This window comes from Ambystoma mexicanum, chromosome 3q (assembly GCF_040938575.1).
Source record: "Ambystoma mexicanum isolate Mex_15411 chromosome 3q, UKY_AmexF1_1, whole genome shotgun sequence".
NCBI classification, from domain to species: domain Eukaryota; kingdom Metazoa; phylum Chordata; class Amphibia; order Caudata; family Ambystomatidae; genus Ambystoma; species Ambystoma mexicanum.
Genome location: NC_090926.1, coordinates 921,144,198 through 921,163,455, shown reverse-complemented (window position 1 = coordinate 921,163,455; position 19,258 = coordinate 921,144,198). Strand labels below are relative to the sequence as shown.

Genomic DNA, 19,258 nt, shown 5'->3' with positions numbered 1-19,258 from the left:
GACTCCTGGAGCTTCTGGCTGGATTGTAGACTTTGCACTTGACTATGGATTTCTCGACCCCTGGCACTTGGTTCTTGTAGCAGCGAAGAAGTACAGCCAATCAGGGAAGATGGTCCAGTGGAGTTCGTCTCAGGGTTAGTTGGTCCCACTAACCCATGGGAAGAAGGTGTCCCTTCCAGAGCTTCTCTTGTCAATCAAATAAGGGAGTTTCAAGACAGCAGCAGGACTTCACCGTGCAATTCAAAGGTCCAGGAGGATGCAGCAAGCTATGTTCATGGTTTCTTCATCGGGTGTTCTTCTAAGTGGTCGACTCTGCCTCTAGTCCCAAAACCCTCGCCTTTTAAGTATGTTTCTCCATTCATGCACAGCCAAGGCTGTCAATCACACAGCAGGGTGGCTGTCCTGAAAGGACAGCCAGCCAGCCAATCAGGACTGGGTGCATTCAGGCATTCCTAGAGACAAAGGACAGGGATGTTGCGTGAACCTCCCTCACATCCTGCCTTTCCAGAAACACTGGAGCCAGAGGCAAGTTTCAGGACTGAACAAGGGGCTCAAACCTAGTTTGGCGCACAGAGTAAAGCCCAAGAAAGACATCACAAACAGAAAATGGTGAAAAAAGAAGACTGGGCCATTTTTCCAAAACAGTTACACATGGGTGCTATACTGCGGTAGAAAAGCACAATGGTAGGAAATTTAAACCACTGCTGCCAGCCATTCAAAGTAGTGAGGGTAACAAAATAAATGTTACATGGGGAATGTATGATAAGGGGCTACGAGGTAACACCCCATCACTCCACGTAGGATGGTGTGTGCTGGTCCTACAAAGAGAAAAGGTAAGTAAAGTTAATTTCACTTTACTAATCTTGGGAACAGTAGTTCACGCAAGAAAAGATATTTAAACCTTTTGCAAAATCTAAAGGATTCCTCTGTGACACTGCACTGAAGGTGCTGTGTGTCACCATACAAAAAAGTAGATGCCTATGGAGTTTGTCAGACTCCAAAAACAGAGGAAACACATAATCCAAATCAGGTCACAACACATGATAGAGTGATAAAAAGGTCTACCTCACTCCCGGGTTAAAATGAAAAAGTCCTAAAGCCCAGCAGAAGAGCTGGGGGTCTCTAAGGTTGACAGGAATTATCACAGAAATGAGAATTCGCCCTAAAAATATGCATTTGAGCCTTAAACACTGCAAAGAATATGCAATTCATTTACTATTAGGTTGGGGTATGACATGGTTAGAACCCTTAAATTTCTTTGATATATTACAATAAAGGAAAATTAAAATGGCTCAATGTAAAATGACACTAATGCTTCACAGGGACAATTGAAAGGTGGACCTTGACTCAACCCACAGTTTCCTGGAACCCTATTCCTCAACCCTATGCCCCGCCCTCTTCCTGCTTTCCTACGAACTATCGAGAAATATACTCATCACGGTTATTGTATCAGAATAAGGTTTTCAAAAGGGCCAAGATCTTCTCACTATTAATCTATGAAATCTGTTGTGCACTGTTACTCACAGATTATATAATAACTCTGCTTCTGCCACAGACAGCAGAGTTGTTAATCATTTTAATCTGTAAAGGTAAATACCCCCTCCAATACATTTTAGATTCTAGAGGGATGTTGTGTATTCTTTATTGGGCATCAATTTATTTAGCAAGACATAGAATAGCAGTACTCTAGACTGGGCGGCTGGTGGGACTGCTTCAGATACTCCATGTCTTCCTTATAAAGGAACCATCATAGAAAAATCAGCTTGACACCAGGGATCAAGTCCACTTCCCTTCTAAGCTGTAGTCTGCTACTTCTCTCTTCCTCCTGTTGCTATTCAATATCCTTGTATGGTTTATTGACTTAATTACTGACTATCCCTTATAGGATTTCAATCTAATTATCCCCTTGCCAGTCCCCCGTCAGATCTTTTCTAATGCAGGATCATTCTTATTGGTTCCATTTATTGATTGGTTTCTATTCTGTGTTCTTAATTCTTTGCCATAGGTTGGTTTATCTCAGAATGTGAATCTGCCCTTCCCTGAGGAATGGCCACATGGTCAGTTCTTCCCTCTCCTGGAAAACACCCTGGGGGCAGTGATATCAGTAAGAACAATGTTGTTCTTTTCCCATATAGTAGCACCTGATTTGTAATGTCACTCTGTTTCAAATAAATTGACTCTGATATTCCTGCGATACGGAGAAGCAACCTTTTCAAACCGTTTCTTGTATGCCAAAACTCACTTGAATCTGTATCAAATATACATATCGTAAAAGAGAAAATCCTACATTTCATGGATACATTCAGGTTACTTTTGAAGTTTGAAAAGTTACATGTCTGTATCAGTGCTGAATGCACCTGATTTAAGGACACCCTGCTGCCATTTCTCCACACAACGGATTTCAGTTTATATCACTTGAAGTGATAAAAGATTGTGTCTGTTTCTCTACAGGCCAAACAATTATTCTGTATTTTGACAGAACTTCTCCTGAATCTATTTTAATGACTCTTTGGGAGGATAGCTCAGGGGCAACGTGATTGACTTGGAAGCAGGACGACGTTGAGCAACACAGGTTCGATCCTGGTTTCGCGCTTAGAAACATCTGGGTATTAAGTGCATTATAAACAATTATAACTCTGTTATCTATGTAAAAAAATGTATCCCAGCCTTAAAACATGAGCGGGCTATAATTCTTGCTCATGTGGTTTTCAAGTGACATACAGAGGGGAACATTTCAGCTGTCTGTTCTTTGTAGATTGTACATTTAGAATACCATTCCCACGGTCTGGATGTACTAACCTTTCACAGTTGTATGCGAGCATCCACTTAAGAGGGAAAAGCACACCTTATCATGTAGTCAAACATGGATTTGGCTTAGTTGCCTGTATTCAAAATGAAAATGACTCTAATTGGCATAGTTAGGCAACTGTTAATGTACAGAGAAGATTTGTTTCCTGTACTTGGTTTGTGAATACAAGGAAGTGTTTGTAAAGGGTTCATGACACAATACAAGCAGATGATTTGTGCTTTCCAGACACATATGGAAACAGTTTTAACTTGACTTTGGTTTTCTTATCGCCAAACATTCCAGAGTGTCTTTCAAGGTAAGTCAAATATATTTGCACTGGCTGATCAGTAGATATATGTTTTAACTACTATGGGGAACAACATTTTCGCAGCGGCTTTACTATTTTTAAAGGAGAAACAGATTTCAACATTTTAAACTACAGACACTTCGCCCCTGGTCCCAGACAGCAGCAGACAAGGCATCTCAGTGAGATGTAGGACAATACACATATTTTCATTTTAAATCTGCAGCATACGATCTTCTGCTCGTGTCTCTCTTTTTATTCAGAATAGTGGTTGACATTACATTGCTTTTATGTCTCTATATGTAAAATGCTTAACGAAACAGACTTCAAAACACCAACTTGAATTCTAGATGAGACGCATGAATTTAGTTTTTATGGAAACCTTTTCATATGAAGGTAAATATTTTGTGGAATACAGTTCTGACATATTAGTATGTAGAGGAAGCTGCACAATCATTCATGTAGAACATCCATACACACAAACACACTAAGTGCTCATAAGGTAAAACAAAACACATTACACACGCCTACAAAATCAAACACTTACAAACTCACACACAGACCAGGTGAGGTTCTCCGGGCCTGACACATTGTATTGTTTCAATCAGTGGCTGGCACCCTCTGGCAAGAGGGCATGCATAAGTGCACCCTGTAAATCAGGAAAAAACCAGGATAAGCCAAGTTCAGGATAAACCGACGTTTGGAGCATGAAAAGGCAGATAGGAGCCAATGGGGTTGAAGGGCATGCACCATTTCGGTCAGATTTTCAGAAATGAAAATTAAATGAGCAAGGCAGGTGGAGCTTTTTTTCCTTCTCACATTTGACCAGAGGAAAAAAAGAAAAGCCGATTGTGGCCCATAGTTCCCCTCTAACTCCTCTATAAATAACTATAAACCAGAATGATCCACCTGCCTTATATGTTGCACTCACAGATAGGTGTGTGAGTTTGGGGCAGAGTGTGTGACTGAGTGTGTGAGTGTGCATGTTTATGTTTATTTGTTTATATTGCGCCGGCGCCCGCAGCCATCAGGGTGCAGACATATGGCAGACAAGACCAACAAATTACCAATTAAACAAACAATAATGTCTTGAGACATTTCCTAAAGGTGGTATTGTTTTCTTCCCTGCGCATCTCCACTGGGAGCTTATTACAAGCCAACCCTGCCTGAATCGCAAAAGAGCGTCCATTGCCTCTTACTCGTTTGCATCTAGGCTGAGTCAGGCGCATCGAGTCCTTAGACCGGGTGACTTTGGTATGATTTTCCAATACCAATCGTTCTTTTAAGTATTCAGGTGCTTGCCCATATAGGCAATTATGCACAATGGTATTTAGCTAAAAACATATTCTGAGAGCCAATGCAGCTCTCTCCTGTATGTAGACACTGGTTCCCGTCTTGTGGTGCCTTTGATGATCCGGACGGCATCGTTCTGAGGTATCTGGAGATGTTGATGCAGCCCTTACTAGCTCCAGCCAGTAACGCACTACAATAATCAAGCCTCAGCATTATAACAGCTCGCACCAGTGTTATACAATTAGCCTCAGAAACATAAGGCTTCACTAGTCTGAGCAGCCTTAGATGGTATTGAGCTTTGTTGACTGTGCAGTTTACATGGGTTTCAGCATCCAGAGATGACTCCAAGATCACTCTCAGGGTTTTCACCCTGGACACTGTTTTAATGTAGTGTCCTTCTATAGTAAAACCTTCGTACTGATTAGTAAGTTTAGTACGTGCCTGTGTTGAGCCAAAAATAAGAAACTCGGTTTTATCTGCTTTAGCACACAGACCATTAGATGTCATCCAGATTTGGATAGCCTTATACCCTTGTTCTATATTCTCAAGATCTTTCTCATAATCCCCACTCAGTTCTATAAAGAGCTGGGCTTCAACAGCGTAGTTCAAAAAACGCACGCCCAAGGCATCCAAAGCATCACATAGAGTGCGACAAACTATATTAAATAGTACTGGGCAGAGACAAGCTCCCTGCGGGACACCACACTTGATTAACTCGTGTTTGGAACATGCGTCACCCCAAACTATTCTTGATTTCCTATCAAGAAGATAGGACCTGATCCAATCTATCGCTTCACTGGAGCACCGCCCGTGGTCCACGGGCCTAATGAGCAGTTTTTCCTGGTCTACAAGGTTGAAGGCTGCTGATAGATCTAATAACATCAGCAGCCCCGCCTTGCTCCAATCCATGTTATTGAGCATTTCTGACTCTAGATCCAGAAGTGTGCTTTCCGTGCCATGGGAGGGCCTGAAACTGGACTGCCTAGTCATGTGTGCATGAATGTGTGTGTCAATGTGTGGCTGTGTGTGAGCTTGTGTTTATTGGAAGGATGATGCATGAGTAGTGTGAATGTGCTTTACAGTGGCATTCTGCAACGTATTGGCCACAATGGACAGGTAGAATTAAAGTATTTTCTCAGAGTAATGCTGGCACACACTTGGCATCATTTGGGCATAATGTTTTTACAGGGCAATTCTGACATATTATGGAAACAGTTGCAGTGCTGGCATATATTGTGGCTACAGGGAAAATGAAAGCACTTTTTAAGGTGGCACTGCTGGCTGACATTGTATACACAAGCATTACAAAAATGTTTTAAGGACACAGCACTGGCATATATTGTGGGCTCAGGCATCATGAAAATATGCTTCATAGAGCCAATGCTAACATATATTATGTATGGACACAGGCCAGGTATTTGACAGTGGCACTGCTGGCCTACATTGGGAGCACGAACAACATCAAAATGTATTTTACGGTGGCAGTGCTGGCATATATTCGCGACACAAGCATCATGAAAATGTTGAGCAGTTTCCTGTTTACTGTTGGTGACCTGGAAATAATTGGATTTGTTTATATGTTACCCTATAGATACAATTATTTATTGTATGGATTTTTACACAATTTCTCTCAACAGTATGCTGTTAGATGCATCATTTTTGAGAATCCCCAAATTGTATTGGGTTGATTCGAGGTAGCTTCCGGCTCTAAGTCACTCGTGGATATGGATATAAAAAGGAAATAATAAAGCACCTTCATTGAAATAAACCAATCACCACCAATGGCTATGGCCTTGAATCACTTATAATGGAGATGTCCGCTTAGGAATCCTTTTATCCCATGGAGCCACAGCTGCTTTTGCCACTAATCCTTCCATCAAGAGAGAGGAACACACTCAAGATCCAAGGGCTTGCACGCTGGGCAGAAGTAGGTTGCCACCGTCCAATCTGCCAAGGCTCTCTCCTCAGTCTGTAATTTGAAATGACCCTTAGCACCCCCTTAACATGCATGCAAGATGTTTTGTTTATGAAACTGAGAGAAGCTGATTTTAAACTTGCAGATATCCACCTGCCAACAGTAAAGTCTAGGCTTAGCGGTCATGTCCATGACATTTAGTTCGCGATTCCCAGGTTCCTCTCTCTTATTGTGAGAACCTCCTTCCCTTCTGATTCTTTTTCGTTCATCACTCCCCTCCTCCCTTTGAGACACGCATTTTCCTTTCCACAACCCAATACCGATGAGCAGTTTTCTCCTGCCCTCACCGTGCACCACCAGTTTGTTCTCTCAGTTAAATGCAGTCGGGTGAGTTGTAGATCATTATTTCTGGTTATTCAGCTTCTTACAGCCCATTTATACAGGGCTTGCAAAATGTTTAACAATTCCCCATTCTGCTACACTCCTACCCTTACACAGGGGCAGATTTGATGTTTTTGTGGATAAACTGGTGTCCCCTGGTCTTCTCCTGCTGGTGGCCTTCACTAAGCATTGCACTATTATAGAATCTGGCCAGCTCAGTCCCATACGACTCAATTACATGGGATATACTTCCCGCTGGCCAGTCGGGACACCGGAGATGCAGGTATAGTGAACAGATTGCAGCATTCATTTCCTCTCCTGCTGCCTTGCATGGATAGGTCGGAACCTAGACCCACATGAGAAGGGGTGAAACTCTTTGCTCCACCCTGTTATGCTGTAATATGTGAGGTAAGGTTCAGCCATGCTATGTAAGGTCCTGCTATGCCAGAGTGCAAATTCGGGGACCTCAATGTGACATCAATGGCCGATTGCATTCATTAATCATCATTTATACTGCGCACAATCCACACCCTAGTGGTCTCAAAGCACCTATCCTTCTCCGAGAGTTTGTAAGGTGTACTGCCCCCACCCACCAGGGATCACCAGACCTTAGAGGAAACTGAAAATACGGGATTAGAGATGGATACGGCAAATAGGAAGGTGGATAACTAGAATGGATGGAAGCTTGAACTGAGGGAAAGAGTGAGTCGTTATAATTATAATTGATCTTTTATAATGCGCTTAAAACCGGAGACCAGTTTCTAAGCGCAAGACACACACAGTATGTATATGAGTGTGTCTATGAAAATAATGCCATTTTAAGTGTATAGTCTGGATGAATGAGGGGCTCGGAATGTACTCGGGATGTCCTAAGTGCAGTGAAAGCATGGTTGACCAGGTCAAGGCTGGGATAGACCGTGCCAGTTAAAGCTAGCCGTGTGTGTGTGTAAGTGTGTGTGTGTGTGTGTGTTTGTGTGCGCGCGCATGCATGTATGTGTGTGCAGAAATTCATGTCAGTTAACCCAAAAGGAGCAGTACTTGTGTCTCTTGTGATCTTTGCCTCTGGGTTTGGGAGGCTGGGAAGGACCACCAAGGGATGGGTGAATCTTTGGTGAAGTAAGTGTGCTGCTGTTATGTTATGGGCGGTGGGACCTAGGTGTGTGACAGGGATGTTTATTTTCTTGAGTCCTCTACACGCTGTGTCTGGGTCTTAAGAGAGAGACTGTTGCTATGGCAGAGCCTTGAGGCAGGGCTCCATCGGAGCTCGGGCTTCAAAGGATATCGAGATTTGGACCTCCAGGGGTAACTGAGATTGGGGTTTCAGTATATTTCAGCAGAGTGGATATTCTGGTCATGTAGGGGTGAGAGGAGGCAGAGTCAGGCACTGTAGGACGGGGGGATTGGGGTGTGGGAGTATGGAGGAGTGTTGGAATGTAAATGCATTCGGCTGAAATGGCTTAATAGTGGAGGGATGGCCTAAGACTTTATTTTCAGGGACGGCGAGGGGGGATTTGGGGATGGCTGCAACAAAGGACTGGCAGGACGGCAGTTGCCATGGAGGCATGGTGATGAAACGGGGGAACGTTCCTTTCTGTATGTTGAGAGGGGTAGCAGGGCGGTAGCACTTTAAAAGGAAAATAAACGTATGAGTGTGACTGTGAAAATAGCCCAAATGGGAGCGGGAGCCGGGAAGTCTACGATTGCTAAACTGAGCCAAGGGAAGGAAAAGGCGGGATTCGGGAAGCAGTGAAGGGGGTGGCAGGACCAGGCGTTTGGTAATGGAGATGCAATCTGGTTATTTGCTATTTCAAGGGGCAAAAGAAAGGGGGGGGGGGGTGGTTGGGAGACCAGGCGAGTGAAGCAGAAGGGATAGAGGAGATTCTGATTTTGGACCTGCCTGTGGCGGTGTAGCTTAGGTTAAATGAGGGTGTGAAGAGGCCAAACAAAAGAGCACATGTGTGGTCTGTAACTTTGGAAAGTAGGATAGGGAGGACAGTATACAGGAGGGTCATTAAAGGGGGACTAGTCTGCCTCATACATATGACATGGGAGTACGATGCAATGCAGCTGGACATGCTTCATGAACTACCAACTCACAGCCCGCGCAACATTGCCATGCTGGCAGGTACCAAAATGAACAAGCAAGGTGTCTCCAAAGCCTGTGATGTTTTGGGCAATGTCCTTGGCCCGCTGTGCTTAAAATGCCCTCATTTGCTGCCATTTTGATGTTTTCCTCCAAATATTCCATGGGGAAGAAGGCGGGGACGTAATTTCACTAAAACGGCAAGGGGTAGCTGATGTTTTAAAACATATATATATTTCTTCTTTTTTAAGGGGTAGCAAGGGAGACCACAGGGGTAGTAAGGGAGGCATCAGGGGTCGGTGGTGTGACCCCTGGCGACCCCCAAATGACTTCCCTGGAAGAAGGGGAAACGAGCCCCTCACCAACTATTTGCAGTGTTAGCCCCCCACAACTACTTGGTTTAGTTAAGCCTCTAGCTAGTGATGACGGGTACTCTTGGTGAGTGAAGCAGATAATTGGGGGAGACTGAGTCGACCGATAGGCGTGTCTTTGTACTGGTTCCGAGAGCGCACAGCGCTACAGACACATAAAGAGATGGAAGAAAAAGGCCCTGTATCCATATAGCAGGCATGTTACCCTTCCGAACAGTGATCTAGTCGGCGTGTTTAATCGGACTCTTCACAACCCGCTACTGCTCCTAAGGGGCTGTAGGTCTGTTGAAATTCAGTTTCTTTGATGTTAACCCCATGTACATTTTTCACATGTTCACATCTAGCATGTTGCAGCCAAAGACAGCGTGCACCAGTTCTTGATGCCTCTGGTCTGGTACCCTGCATAGGTAAAATTGATTGTGTTTTTCGTCCCTCTCTCAAGAGCACACTCGAACTTTGCAAGTGTAATTGTCTATAATGTACTTACCTCAGCCCAGCCTCGCCTGTGCCAACATGTCCCGCTCAAAGTGCTTTTGGTGGACCACTGACACGAGTGACTGCGCCTTATGGAGGCCTTGTAGCCATGTGGCAAGGCTTTTTATATTGAAGCGGGGTGTGCAACTTTACACACCGCAAAGATATCATATGAGCTACATTGACGTGTGCTGCCTACTGGGTAAGTTAAGGGAGGCAGACGTCACACTTATATAAAATTAACTCTTTATTGCAGTTACAGGTATAGGCAAGAGACTCCATCAATAACCACCTCCAGGTAAACCGCCATATCCCATCTGCACTGTCCCTCATGGAACTCCCGCAGGCCTTTTCCTAATCGCACACACCGGTATTCGCCACCACTCTACATCCTTGCCATATGGAGTACTGCAAGGGTGCCATGATGTTCTTCCTTTTGTAGAACCTGCACGTCGCAGCGGATCGCTCGTGGAGAGGTGGACAGCTGCATAGAGAGGACATCTTAGCCGCTGATTACTGCCCCGTTCTCGGGCTCCTCGCGACAGCAAGCTTCGATGGAGAAATAATCGTGTGGAAGACAGAGACGCAGAGACTTTACCTTTACCTCAGAAAGGTGACTCCACGCAGGTACCAGTCTTTGCACACCACAACACCTATGCATTTCTCTCTTTCTACTGGTCAAAGTGATGGCTTGTATTTGAGCTTCTTCACATTAGGAAGCCTCAAGTCCTGCTCTTTGTATTCACTCTTCCCTTATTAAGAGGTGTGAATCGATAAGTGAGTACCTTGTGTGAAGAGTTTATGAACAAACGTAGCGGATTCAGGGAGTAAAGATTACATACCTTGACAACTGCTGCCTGTGTTGTTGTACCCCTCTGGTGTGACAAAGTGCATTTATTTGATTTATTTGAAGGTTTTATAATAGACAGACTTGACCTGCAAGAGCATTGAATTGGTCTACGAAGGTAGTCCAAATAAAGAAAAAAATACACAAAGGTCATCGCAAAAGAAGAGAAATATATCGAACGGCTAGTGGGTGAAAGCTAACAGCAGCATAAGAATGAAGAGAAACAAAGCAAATATGGCGGCACTGTTCACCCTTTTCGGATGTCTCGTTGAGCCTCATTAGCATTGTGATTGGCTGAAATGGAGTAAGAGGATGGGGTTGAGTTGGAGGGAGAGGACATTCAGTGGACTATGGCCTTATGTGCAAGACGTCGCGAGGAAGACATTGGAATACGATATGGGGTAAGCAGCTACAAAGGTTTCTCTGAGACCCACAAGGTTTTATACCAGTGTAAGAGAGAAGAGGGCCGCAGGGCAGGGGGAATCCAGCTACTTCATTTGGCAAATAGCCTACTTCCAAGGATAGATAGGACAGCATCATGGGAGCAAGACAAGGAGGTAGAAGGATGGGGATGGGGAGCTTGAGCCTGGGGTAGACAAAGCCCTCCCAAAGTCCTGTACGCAAGGACCTGCCAAGGCCTAAGCACTCAGGAGAAAAGCCAGGCAACCAAGTGAGGATTTGTAAAGGCCCTAAGGTGAAAGCTACTGAACAATAAGGTGGGAATAAGGTAGAGGATGGGTCAGACCTGAGAACAGGCATCATTTGAACTGGTGGCAATGTAGCCAAGAGCATGTATCCATCAGATGGGGTAAATCTGTAGACACAAAGTACCAAGGGGTAGGGAGGGTGGGGAGCTTCTGACAAGATCAGGATTCTTCCAAACATGCAGTTGGGAAGATCCAAGTGCTAGGTCTGGAAAAGAGAGATAAAGCCTCGGTCTCAGAGACTCCTGCCACATAAGCATATTACTCTGCTCTGTCATGTGGACCCTATTGCTCTCTTTGGAACCCATTTGCACCCTCCAAACAAACCAGTTGCCACATATTGAGTTTAATCAGATGATCCTCAAAAACATCCAACTTCACCTCTTCTTTCACCCACCCAATGAGCCATTTGCTGCATGCTGAGTTCACTTGGATCATCCACAAACATTTCCAAGTTCACTCCCACTTGCAGACTCAACAAATATTATTCAAATTAAGTACTCATGACAGGGGGTGCAGGTGTGCCACTGCCATGCCACTTACTCCTTGCCACGCAATGTGATTTAGGACATGGGATTGCTGGCCATTTCATGTTCATCACTTTCGTGTTTGAGAGCAGCAGAGCGCTGTTTAAGGTGTGAATAGATGGGTTTATGCCTTGTAACAGTAGCGCAGTTCTGTGAGTTTTGGTCTGTGTGTCCATTGGGATTAGTCCTTGGTCAAGTGTTGTTGAAGAAGCCACATTTTGAGAGATTTGCAAAATTGGAGAATTGTAGGGGTATTCGAGCTGAGAGTGCGATTTTGTTCCCGATGGTGGACGCGTGACAAGATAAGGGGCCTCATCACGAGTTTGGCTGTAAACCTTAAATCTGGTGGTAGCGCTGTTACCGCCGGATTTAAGGGTCCACCAAATCCGGGCTTTGGCGGATTTCTCCCCTGGGGGGAAATCTGCTGAAAATTCGCACTCATACCGCCGGCGGGAAATCCACCGGTGATATGAGCGCGAAATTTCCCCATTGAGCCCAATGGGGAATGGGGCATTCCCGAATGGGCTCAATGGGGAATGAGGATTTCCAAATCCGCCAAACCCGTGATCCGGCGCTAATAGCGCTGGTCAGTTTGGCGGTAGGGCAGAAAGCGCCAGCGCTATTAGCACCGGCGCTACTGCCCAACTCGTGATGAGGCCCAAGGAGTGTTTGCACGTCCTCTATTTACGGACCGGTTGGTCAATCTGCTGCGAAAGGTGTGTATGCCACCAGATATGTTAAAGCTAGCCACCAGGTATATTGGCGTGACTGCTTTGTAGATAATACATGCAGTCTTGAAAAGTATGCTGACCTGGAGAGGAAGCCAATTTAGTTCATGCAGGACAGGGGTCAGTCAAACTGCTGCATGCCACACTGCTTTAACTGGAGCCAAGTAAGTGGCTAGAGCCCCGTCAGAGGGACATTCCTCCAATCCAGAAGGATGAAGGGTTTGACTTTGCAAAGGGGGGAGATTTGGAGACAGGCGTTTGGGTGTGTGTTTCTGAAAGGTGAAGACTAAGGTGAAGGCTAAGGATTTAACGGAATCACGTTTTGGATCAAATCCTTTTATGCGCATATCATTGAATAACTGATGGACACGTTGTTGCTTAGCGGGGTGGGGAGGTCTGATAAGGATACATTTGGTTTTGATGGGGTTAAGTTTGAGGTAGGCAGTCAACATCCAGTACTGGGTCATGGCTAGGTAATCGTGGCAGTTACTGAATTCCTGAGGTCTTTTTACACTCATGTACGGCCGAGTATCATCTGCATGTTGGTGGACGGCTTTATTGGGATCTTTGAAAAGTGTGCCCACAGGCTGCATGTAAATCTTAGAAAGGATCAATCAGAGGATGGAGCCTTGCGGGGCACGGCATGTGAATGGGAACCAGTCAGAAAATAAATAATGGTTGAAGATTACTGCAATTGAGTAACGAATGAAGAATGTATCATGTGCAATGCCTCAGAGTGGAATGGTGCAATTGATGTCATGCTTCTGGCTAGGGGGCACTCCCACGGTATGGTGCAGTCCTGTACACCTCCTCCAACCGCCAGGCCTCTTGGAGGGCTCCTCTTAGAGAAATTAATATGTTTGTACATCATCCCATTGCAGAACATGTTGCTTTAGGTTAAAGATACAAGTAAGAGAGAGAGAGAGAGAGAGAGAGAGAGAGAGAGAGGGAGAGAGAGAGAGGGAGGCCCACACAGAGATACAGTAGAGAGAGAGAGAGATAAAATGAGAGAGACAGAAAGAGCAAAAGGGATGACAGAGAGAGAGAGAGAGAGAGAGAGAGAGAGAGAGAGAGAGAGAGAGAGAGAGAGAGAGAGATGGAGAATGCGAGAGGGATGAGTAAGAGTGCACTGTGGTACAAATCATGAGGTGCACAATATAAATCCCAGATACATACAAACATAATGAATGCAGAGTGCACCATGTGCACGCCCTCTTAGCAGGCCAGTGCAGGTGATGTCCTGATTCTGCATGTGGACAACCACCAACACTTGGTGATGCTTAAATTAAATTATAATATTATATTATAATGTTTGGGCACATCACCACATAGCAAAACACATTCCAGTAAGTTACTAAGATAGTGGCAGATAACAAAGACCACACTGTACTGAGAGAGGGAGAATGAGAGAGAGAGTCCTTGCAATTGACTTTGTCAGCAATGTGCTTTATAACAACTAGTAAAATAACATAATGAATGTACACAGAACACAACAGAAAGGAAGAGAGTTTCCAGGCTCGAAGTCCATTCATTATTACATGGGCTACACATGTGGCTTCTCGTGGGACTTAGGAGTTGGGGCCTGTTTGCATTTTGGGGGCAGGACTGATCATCCAAGCTTTGGCTGATCAAAGCAGAGTTTTCATGACAGAGCAGGAGTTCTGTGGACATTATTTGCTTTGATGTTCAGCGAGTATTCTAGTCCAATACCTAGCGTAACAGTAGTACTTTGGATTACTACCTGGGCTTTCAAGCACACATGGACCACTGTCCAAGCTGCAGAGACATTCATATCCTAATGGTGGTGTCCACAACAGATCAGCAAATCTGAAAGTCAGGTGTGAGCAGTTGGGAGAGGGATGGTTGTGGCAAAGTGTGTCTTGCCTGTGCTGTAAATGTATTCTGCTAATCCCTGTTTCCTGAATCAACAGTACTGCATTATACAGTAGATCACTATTGTATGTGGAGTACTTACCTCACACTCAGGGATTGTTGGACCGATTCTTTTTACACTACCTGTTCTGTTCATGTCTACTGCGTTGGAGGGAGGCATTACATTGTGGTATTCTCGTCTCATGAAGTACAGGCATGCCTCTGGTCATCCTAATGTATCTGTGATAATACAAGCCTGCAATCACTCATGGCCCCTCAAACTTAAGCAATCTTAATTAATAAATACTGACGACTGGCATTTTTTTAAGATTATACACAACAGTCCATTTAACTTGGAGTAACCTGTTTGCAATTTCTGCATGCAGGCAGGTCATAGGACATTGTTGCAACTATGTTTACATCACAGTTAGACATGTGTGAAACAGGGTATGCTGATAAAGCCTTTCCCATGATAAGTATAGGAGTACATTGGACATAACTTTTTATTTTGCTGATCGCAGCACATGCATCCTAAAATGGCTCCCCTGTGATCAGGACCAGTGATGCAAACTCTGTACTAGATCTACAGACTGTTCAGTAAGCACACGCCATGGTCTTACAAGTTGTGGTCTGCAACTTCAGACTCTCTGGACATTTTGGTCTAAAACAACTATGATCCCCACCTTTAGTCTCGGACTAGCAGCAGGGACGTCATTTCAAAAAAATGCCAGGGGTAGCGGAAGTGACATCATATGACCCTTGACCTCTGATGACATCATAGAAAGTGATGTCATTTGACCTCACCCGGAAGTGACATCACAGGAATTGATGGAACACGACTGTTTACCCCTTGACAAAACAGGTAGTGGCATCACATGGCATTGTTTTTAAGTACATTATGAAAAATATGGTTACACTATCACTGTAACGTGTTATACATTTCGTACAAGAATGGCTCATCATATGTATCGGCAGAAAAAAACCTTGCTATAACTGCAACTTACAAAAAAAGCAAGATACATAGTCCGAAATGGATGCTAAATGTTTTGGGGAAGTTTTTGTCTGCATTGTGAATTTGAGGTGTTTAACAACAAACTAACTCAGTGACTTAATGAGCCTAGCAATTATTGTTTAGAATTCCAGAAGACAAATTGTCATTCCCATTCTTTCTTATTTAGGGTCACTACTCAAAAGTGTTACACTTGTGGAACCCCCTGTTTTTTTAAGAAGCCTGAACAAGAAAACAAGCCATCTAGAAACAAAGAGGCACATGGCATTGGCCACAGCCCAGCAGCTTCAATTTGTAAAAAAAGAAAAAAAAGGATTTTATTTTGTATTTTCTTTTAGGGGTAGCAAGGGAGACCACAGGGGTAGCAGGGGAGACCTCAGGGGTCGCAATCGTGATCCCTGGCCACCCCTAAATGACATCCCTGACTAGCAGAGTGACAAGCATTTACCTGCAAAATGCTGGGCTGTGTTTTTGAGTATTTCAGGTATGCTGTTCCATTCTGGGAATGTTGCATTTCTATTTTGCAGAACTTTCAATTGTATTGATCGCAGCACAGGAATCCCAAAATGACTCCCCAGTGACCAGCACCAGTAACTGTACCAGATCTACATACTGTACAATAAACACACACCATAGTCTGTTCCAATCTAAGAATGTTGTGGCTTGAAATCACAAACATCCGTTTATTCTACTAACAGCAGCCATATGTGCTTTTCTTGTTCTTTGATGCAACTACCCCTGTGCACAACTCTCTATAATCACTGAACATGTGCTTTTCAACTTTTAATGTTGCATTTTATGTGCAGTACACAGGAATAATCACTTGTTCCGAAAACCAGAGGAGTCTTTAATTGATCAATTCTTTATGTTGTATTTACATATAAATGTATTGGCAATACCCCAACTACATCCTTGACCACACAAGAATGCTGGGAGTAGCCACCAAAGGGCATTAAAGAATTGATTGGCAATCACAAAACTTCAATGTCTATGGGGTAGGGGGAAAGCAATGGTAGCAATATTAATAATCACTCTTGTGGGACACCAAAATGAAGATGCTGGTCTGGAAGTGGTCTGGCAGTGGCCAGCACCAGAGGGGCAAAGCTTATGGTGCCTGGCCCACAATTGTCCTCTCATTAGCGTCATTTTAAAAGGCCATTACTAAATTTGATACAAGGGGGGGCAGCTTAAATTCAGATGTGAATGTGTTGTTCTGCTGTAAGTCAGATGTGGAAAGATGAGAGAATTAATGTGTGGTGATGCATGGGTGGAAGAGGGGGTGGGATAGGATGGTAAAACAAGACTCGAGAGACAAACGGTGTGTGCCACCTCCTAAGCCATGTTGTAGTGAATTAAAAATGTACAAGAAGAGTGCTGAATGTGTTGCTAGTAGTTGGACATGAGTAGTGTGCACCATACTGTAACATAACATGGAGTTCAGGAAACACAGTGCCGTTACTGAATTACCCATTTATTATTTGAAATGTCATCTGATACAAGGCCTTTTGTCTCAGCAACTAATGTATAATTTGTTGTTAGTGCCAGTCAGTGCATGTAGTTGGAAACCATGCCACCTATTGTGAGGAGTCAGATATGGGAGATGAACACTTGGGTGTAAGTTTGTCACACGTCGCCATTTTATGAAATAAAAGGGGTGAGACAAATTAATGCACTACCTAGCCTAGAAGAACGTTCCCTACCTAACAAACTGTAGCTAAAGTAGATTGACCTAATGTCCAAAATATCTGTCCCTCACACTGATACACACAACAAATCATGCAGGAATCAGTTGGCGATTTAACTTCACAAAAATAACATTGAAATTCAAAACACAAAAGGTTATAACCAAGAATTATTGTGACCAGCGTTGGATCCCCTTCCCCTGGAATAATTCAGGATAAGTACAATTAAAGTTCATTTTCAGTAAAGTTCCTTTGATAAACCAACTCTCACTCTATGTAAACATACATGTTCCTTTGCATTCAATATATTCGGTACTTGGCAAAGCAACTTTCTATTCAATTTTCCAGTTCAAAGCCAAAACAATTGTTCTCTGAAGGTCAAACAAGGTTTCCTCCTTAGAAACAGCTTCTTAGACAGGATAGCTGTGCCACAGTTCATCAAACACAATAATGGTATCACCACTCCTTCTCTGTAATAGTTCATCTAACACATTGATAGAATTATAGAATTGCCACTTCCTCTCTGTTACAACCGTATACCACATTCATTAGACTTCAAGTTATCTTCTTACTGGTCCACTCACCTGCCAGGACTATCACTAATGTTCCCTCTTCAGGTTTACTCTCCTGCCAGGATCAACAAAACTCCTACTTCTACAACTTGTATTCTGTGGTAAGTCTTGTTAACACAACTGGCATACAGTTTCTTTCTCCGACATGCTGCACAAAAAGACATCAGCTTTTACATGGATCTCTTTTCCATGGGCAATGCAATTTACAGTTCACTCCCCTTTATCCCTTGTCCCAAAGAGTGCTTTTCTCCTGCTCTGTCTGTTTTTCTTTAACACAACCTCTTGGCAGTTGGTAGTGTGGTTTACAACTCCCTCCCTACAAGGTATCTTTTTATGGGATTATCAAATGTCACTTGCCTTGATGTCACTTTCAGCTTAGGTTGGCTTTGGCAATGTATGTTACAATGTACCTTTTTTAGATATCCCTCTTCAGGGAAGTTGTATCTCATTTGATGTATTATTGTCTCTCTTTTGCTTGGGCAATGCAGGTTAAAATATTCTTTTACTGGATATCCCTCAGTTTGACTTTGGCAATGTGGGTTACAATAATCTCCAATCTGACATATCATAATGAGGGAGATGTGCCCAATTTCCTTACATTCGACTGTTTGGTATTGAAAAGTATTCGCCAGTCTCCCTCGGAGTGCCCTTGGGTCACCTGCAATAGGCAAACTCACTGGTCTTTCCTGGTGTCTCCGTCTGACACACTGACACCACTTCCACATTCACCGGGACTTCTGCAGAGTCTGACGTCTCCCACCAACATACCATGACTCACACTGTTTGTGCTTGGAGCCTGCACAACCCTGAACGTTTGACGCTAACACCATATGCCAGAGCGGGTTGTAGAACGCAGGGAGCTTCTATCTCCCTTGGGGTCACCGGGCACCAATACCACTTCCTGCTGCGCATTCTCTGCACACATTAAGGAGCCCAACCTCCTCCAGACTCTCCCTGTGGCGTTCTGCTGTCGCCACAGTGGCAGCCTTAGTCCCTGCTTCATTCTGCGGCTTCTGCTGCTTCCCCTGCTGTTTACCCTGCTGCTTCCTATTTGCCTGCACCTGACAGGCCTTTACATATTTAAAGGTCCCACTCAGGTGTGGGTCATTCGGACAACTAGACTGCACTTCACACTTTGGAAACACTTGATCCCTCTTCCTCATCTCAGTAATAGGAGCATTATGGGACATGCAGCACCTAATGTTTCTGGGTGTTTTAACTTCCTTTAATGCACATTGATTAGAGTATTTACAAGCCACATGTTTATGAGAAGATTTTAAATGCATAATAGACTTTCCCTCAGGTCTGTAACCTGAAACCCATGAAGTATCATTGCAACTAAAAGTAGTAATATTGACTCCCTGTCTCTCATATACATTAATCCCATATTTACAAAGAGGGTTCTTATTCTTTATACCATGGGAACGTTCGGGAGGAGATGCCTGACTATGATAACATGCCATTAAACATTGAGGCACCACAGGAACCCAATCCTCAGAAGTGGAGGAATACCATGTCTCTCCTGCTAGAGTCACCACATTCCCTTGATAGTCTTCCTCCCTCATGTGATGCTTCCTCCTAACACCACTCTCAGGGTTAGGATCAGGTAGCAACTGCCTTCCCCAGGCCATATGGGAGGCGACTCTAGGCTGGGATTCTGTGATGAACCCACAGGAGTATCACACTATGCACATGGATTTACTCAAGA

General features: G+C 44.0%; 1 protein-coding gene across 1 annotated transcript in view; it reads left to right on the top strand.

The window, feature by feature from the left end:
- Positions 1-19,258, top strand: part of LOC138448026 (cilia- and flagella-associated protein 337-like) — a 621,048-nt gene that overhangs the window by 293,932 nt on the left and 307,858 nt on the right. The window contains exon 13 of the mRNA XM_069604562.1: positions 10,052-10,236. Within this exon, the coding sequence (XP_069460663.1) occupies positions 10,052-10,236 (185 nt within the window). The remainder of the gene's footprint in view (positions 1-10,051; positions 10,237-19,258) is intronic.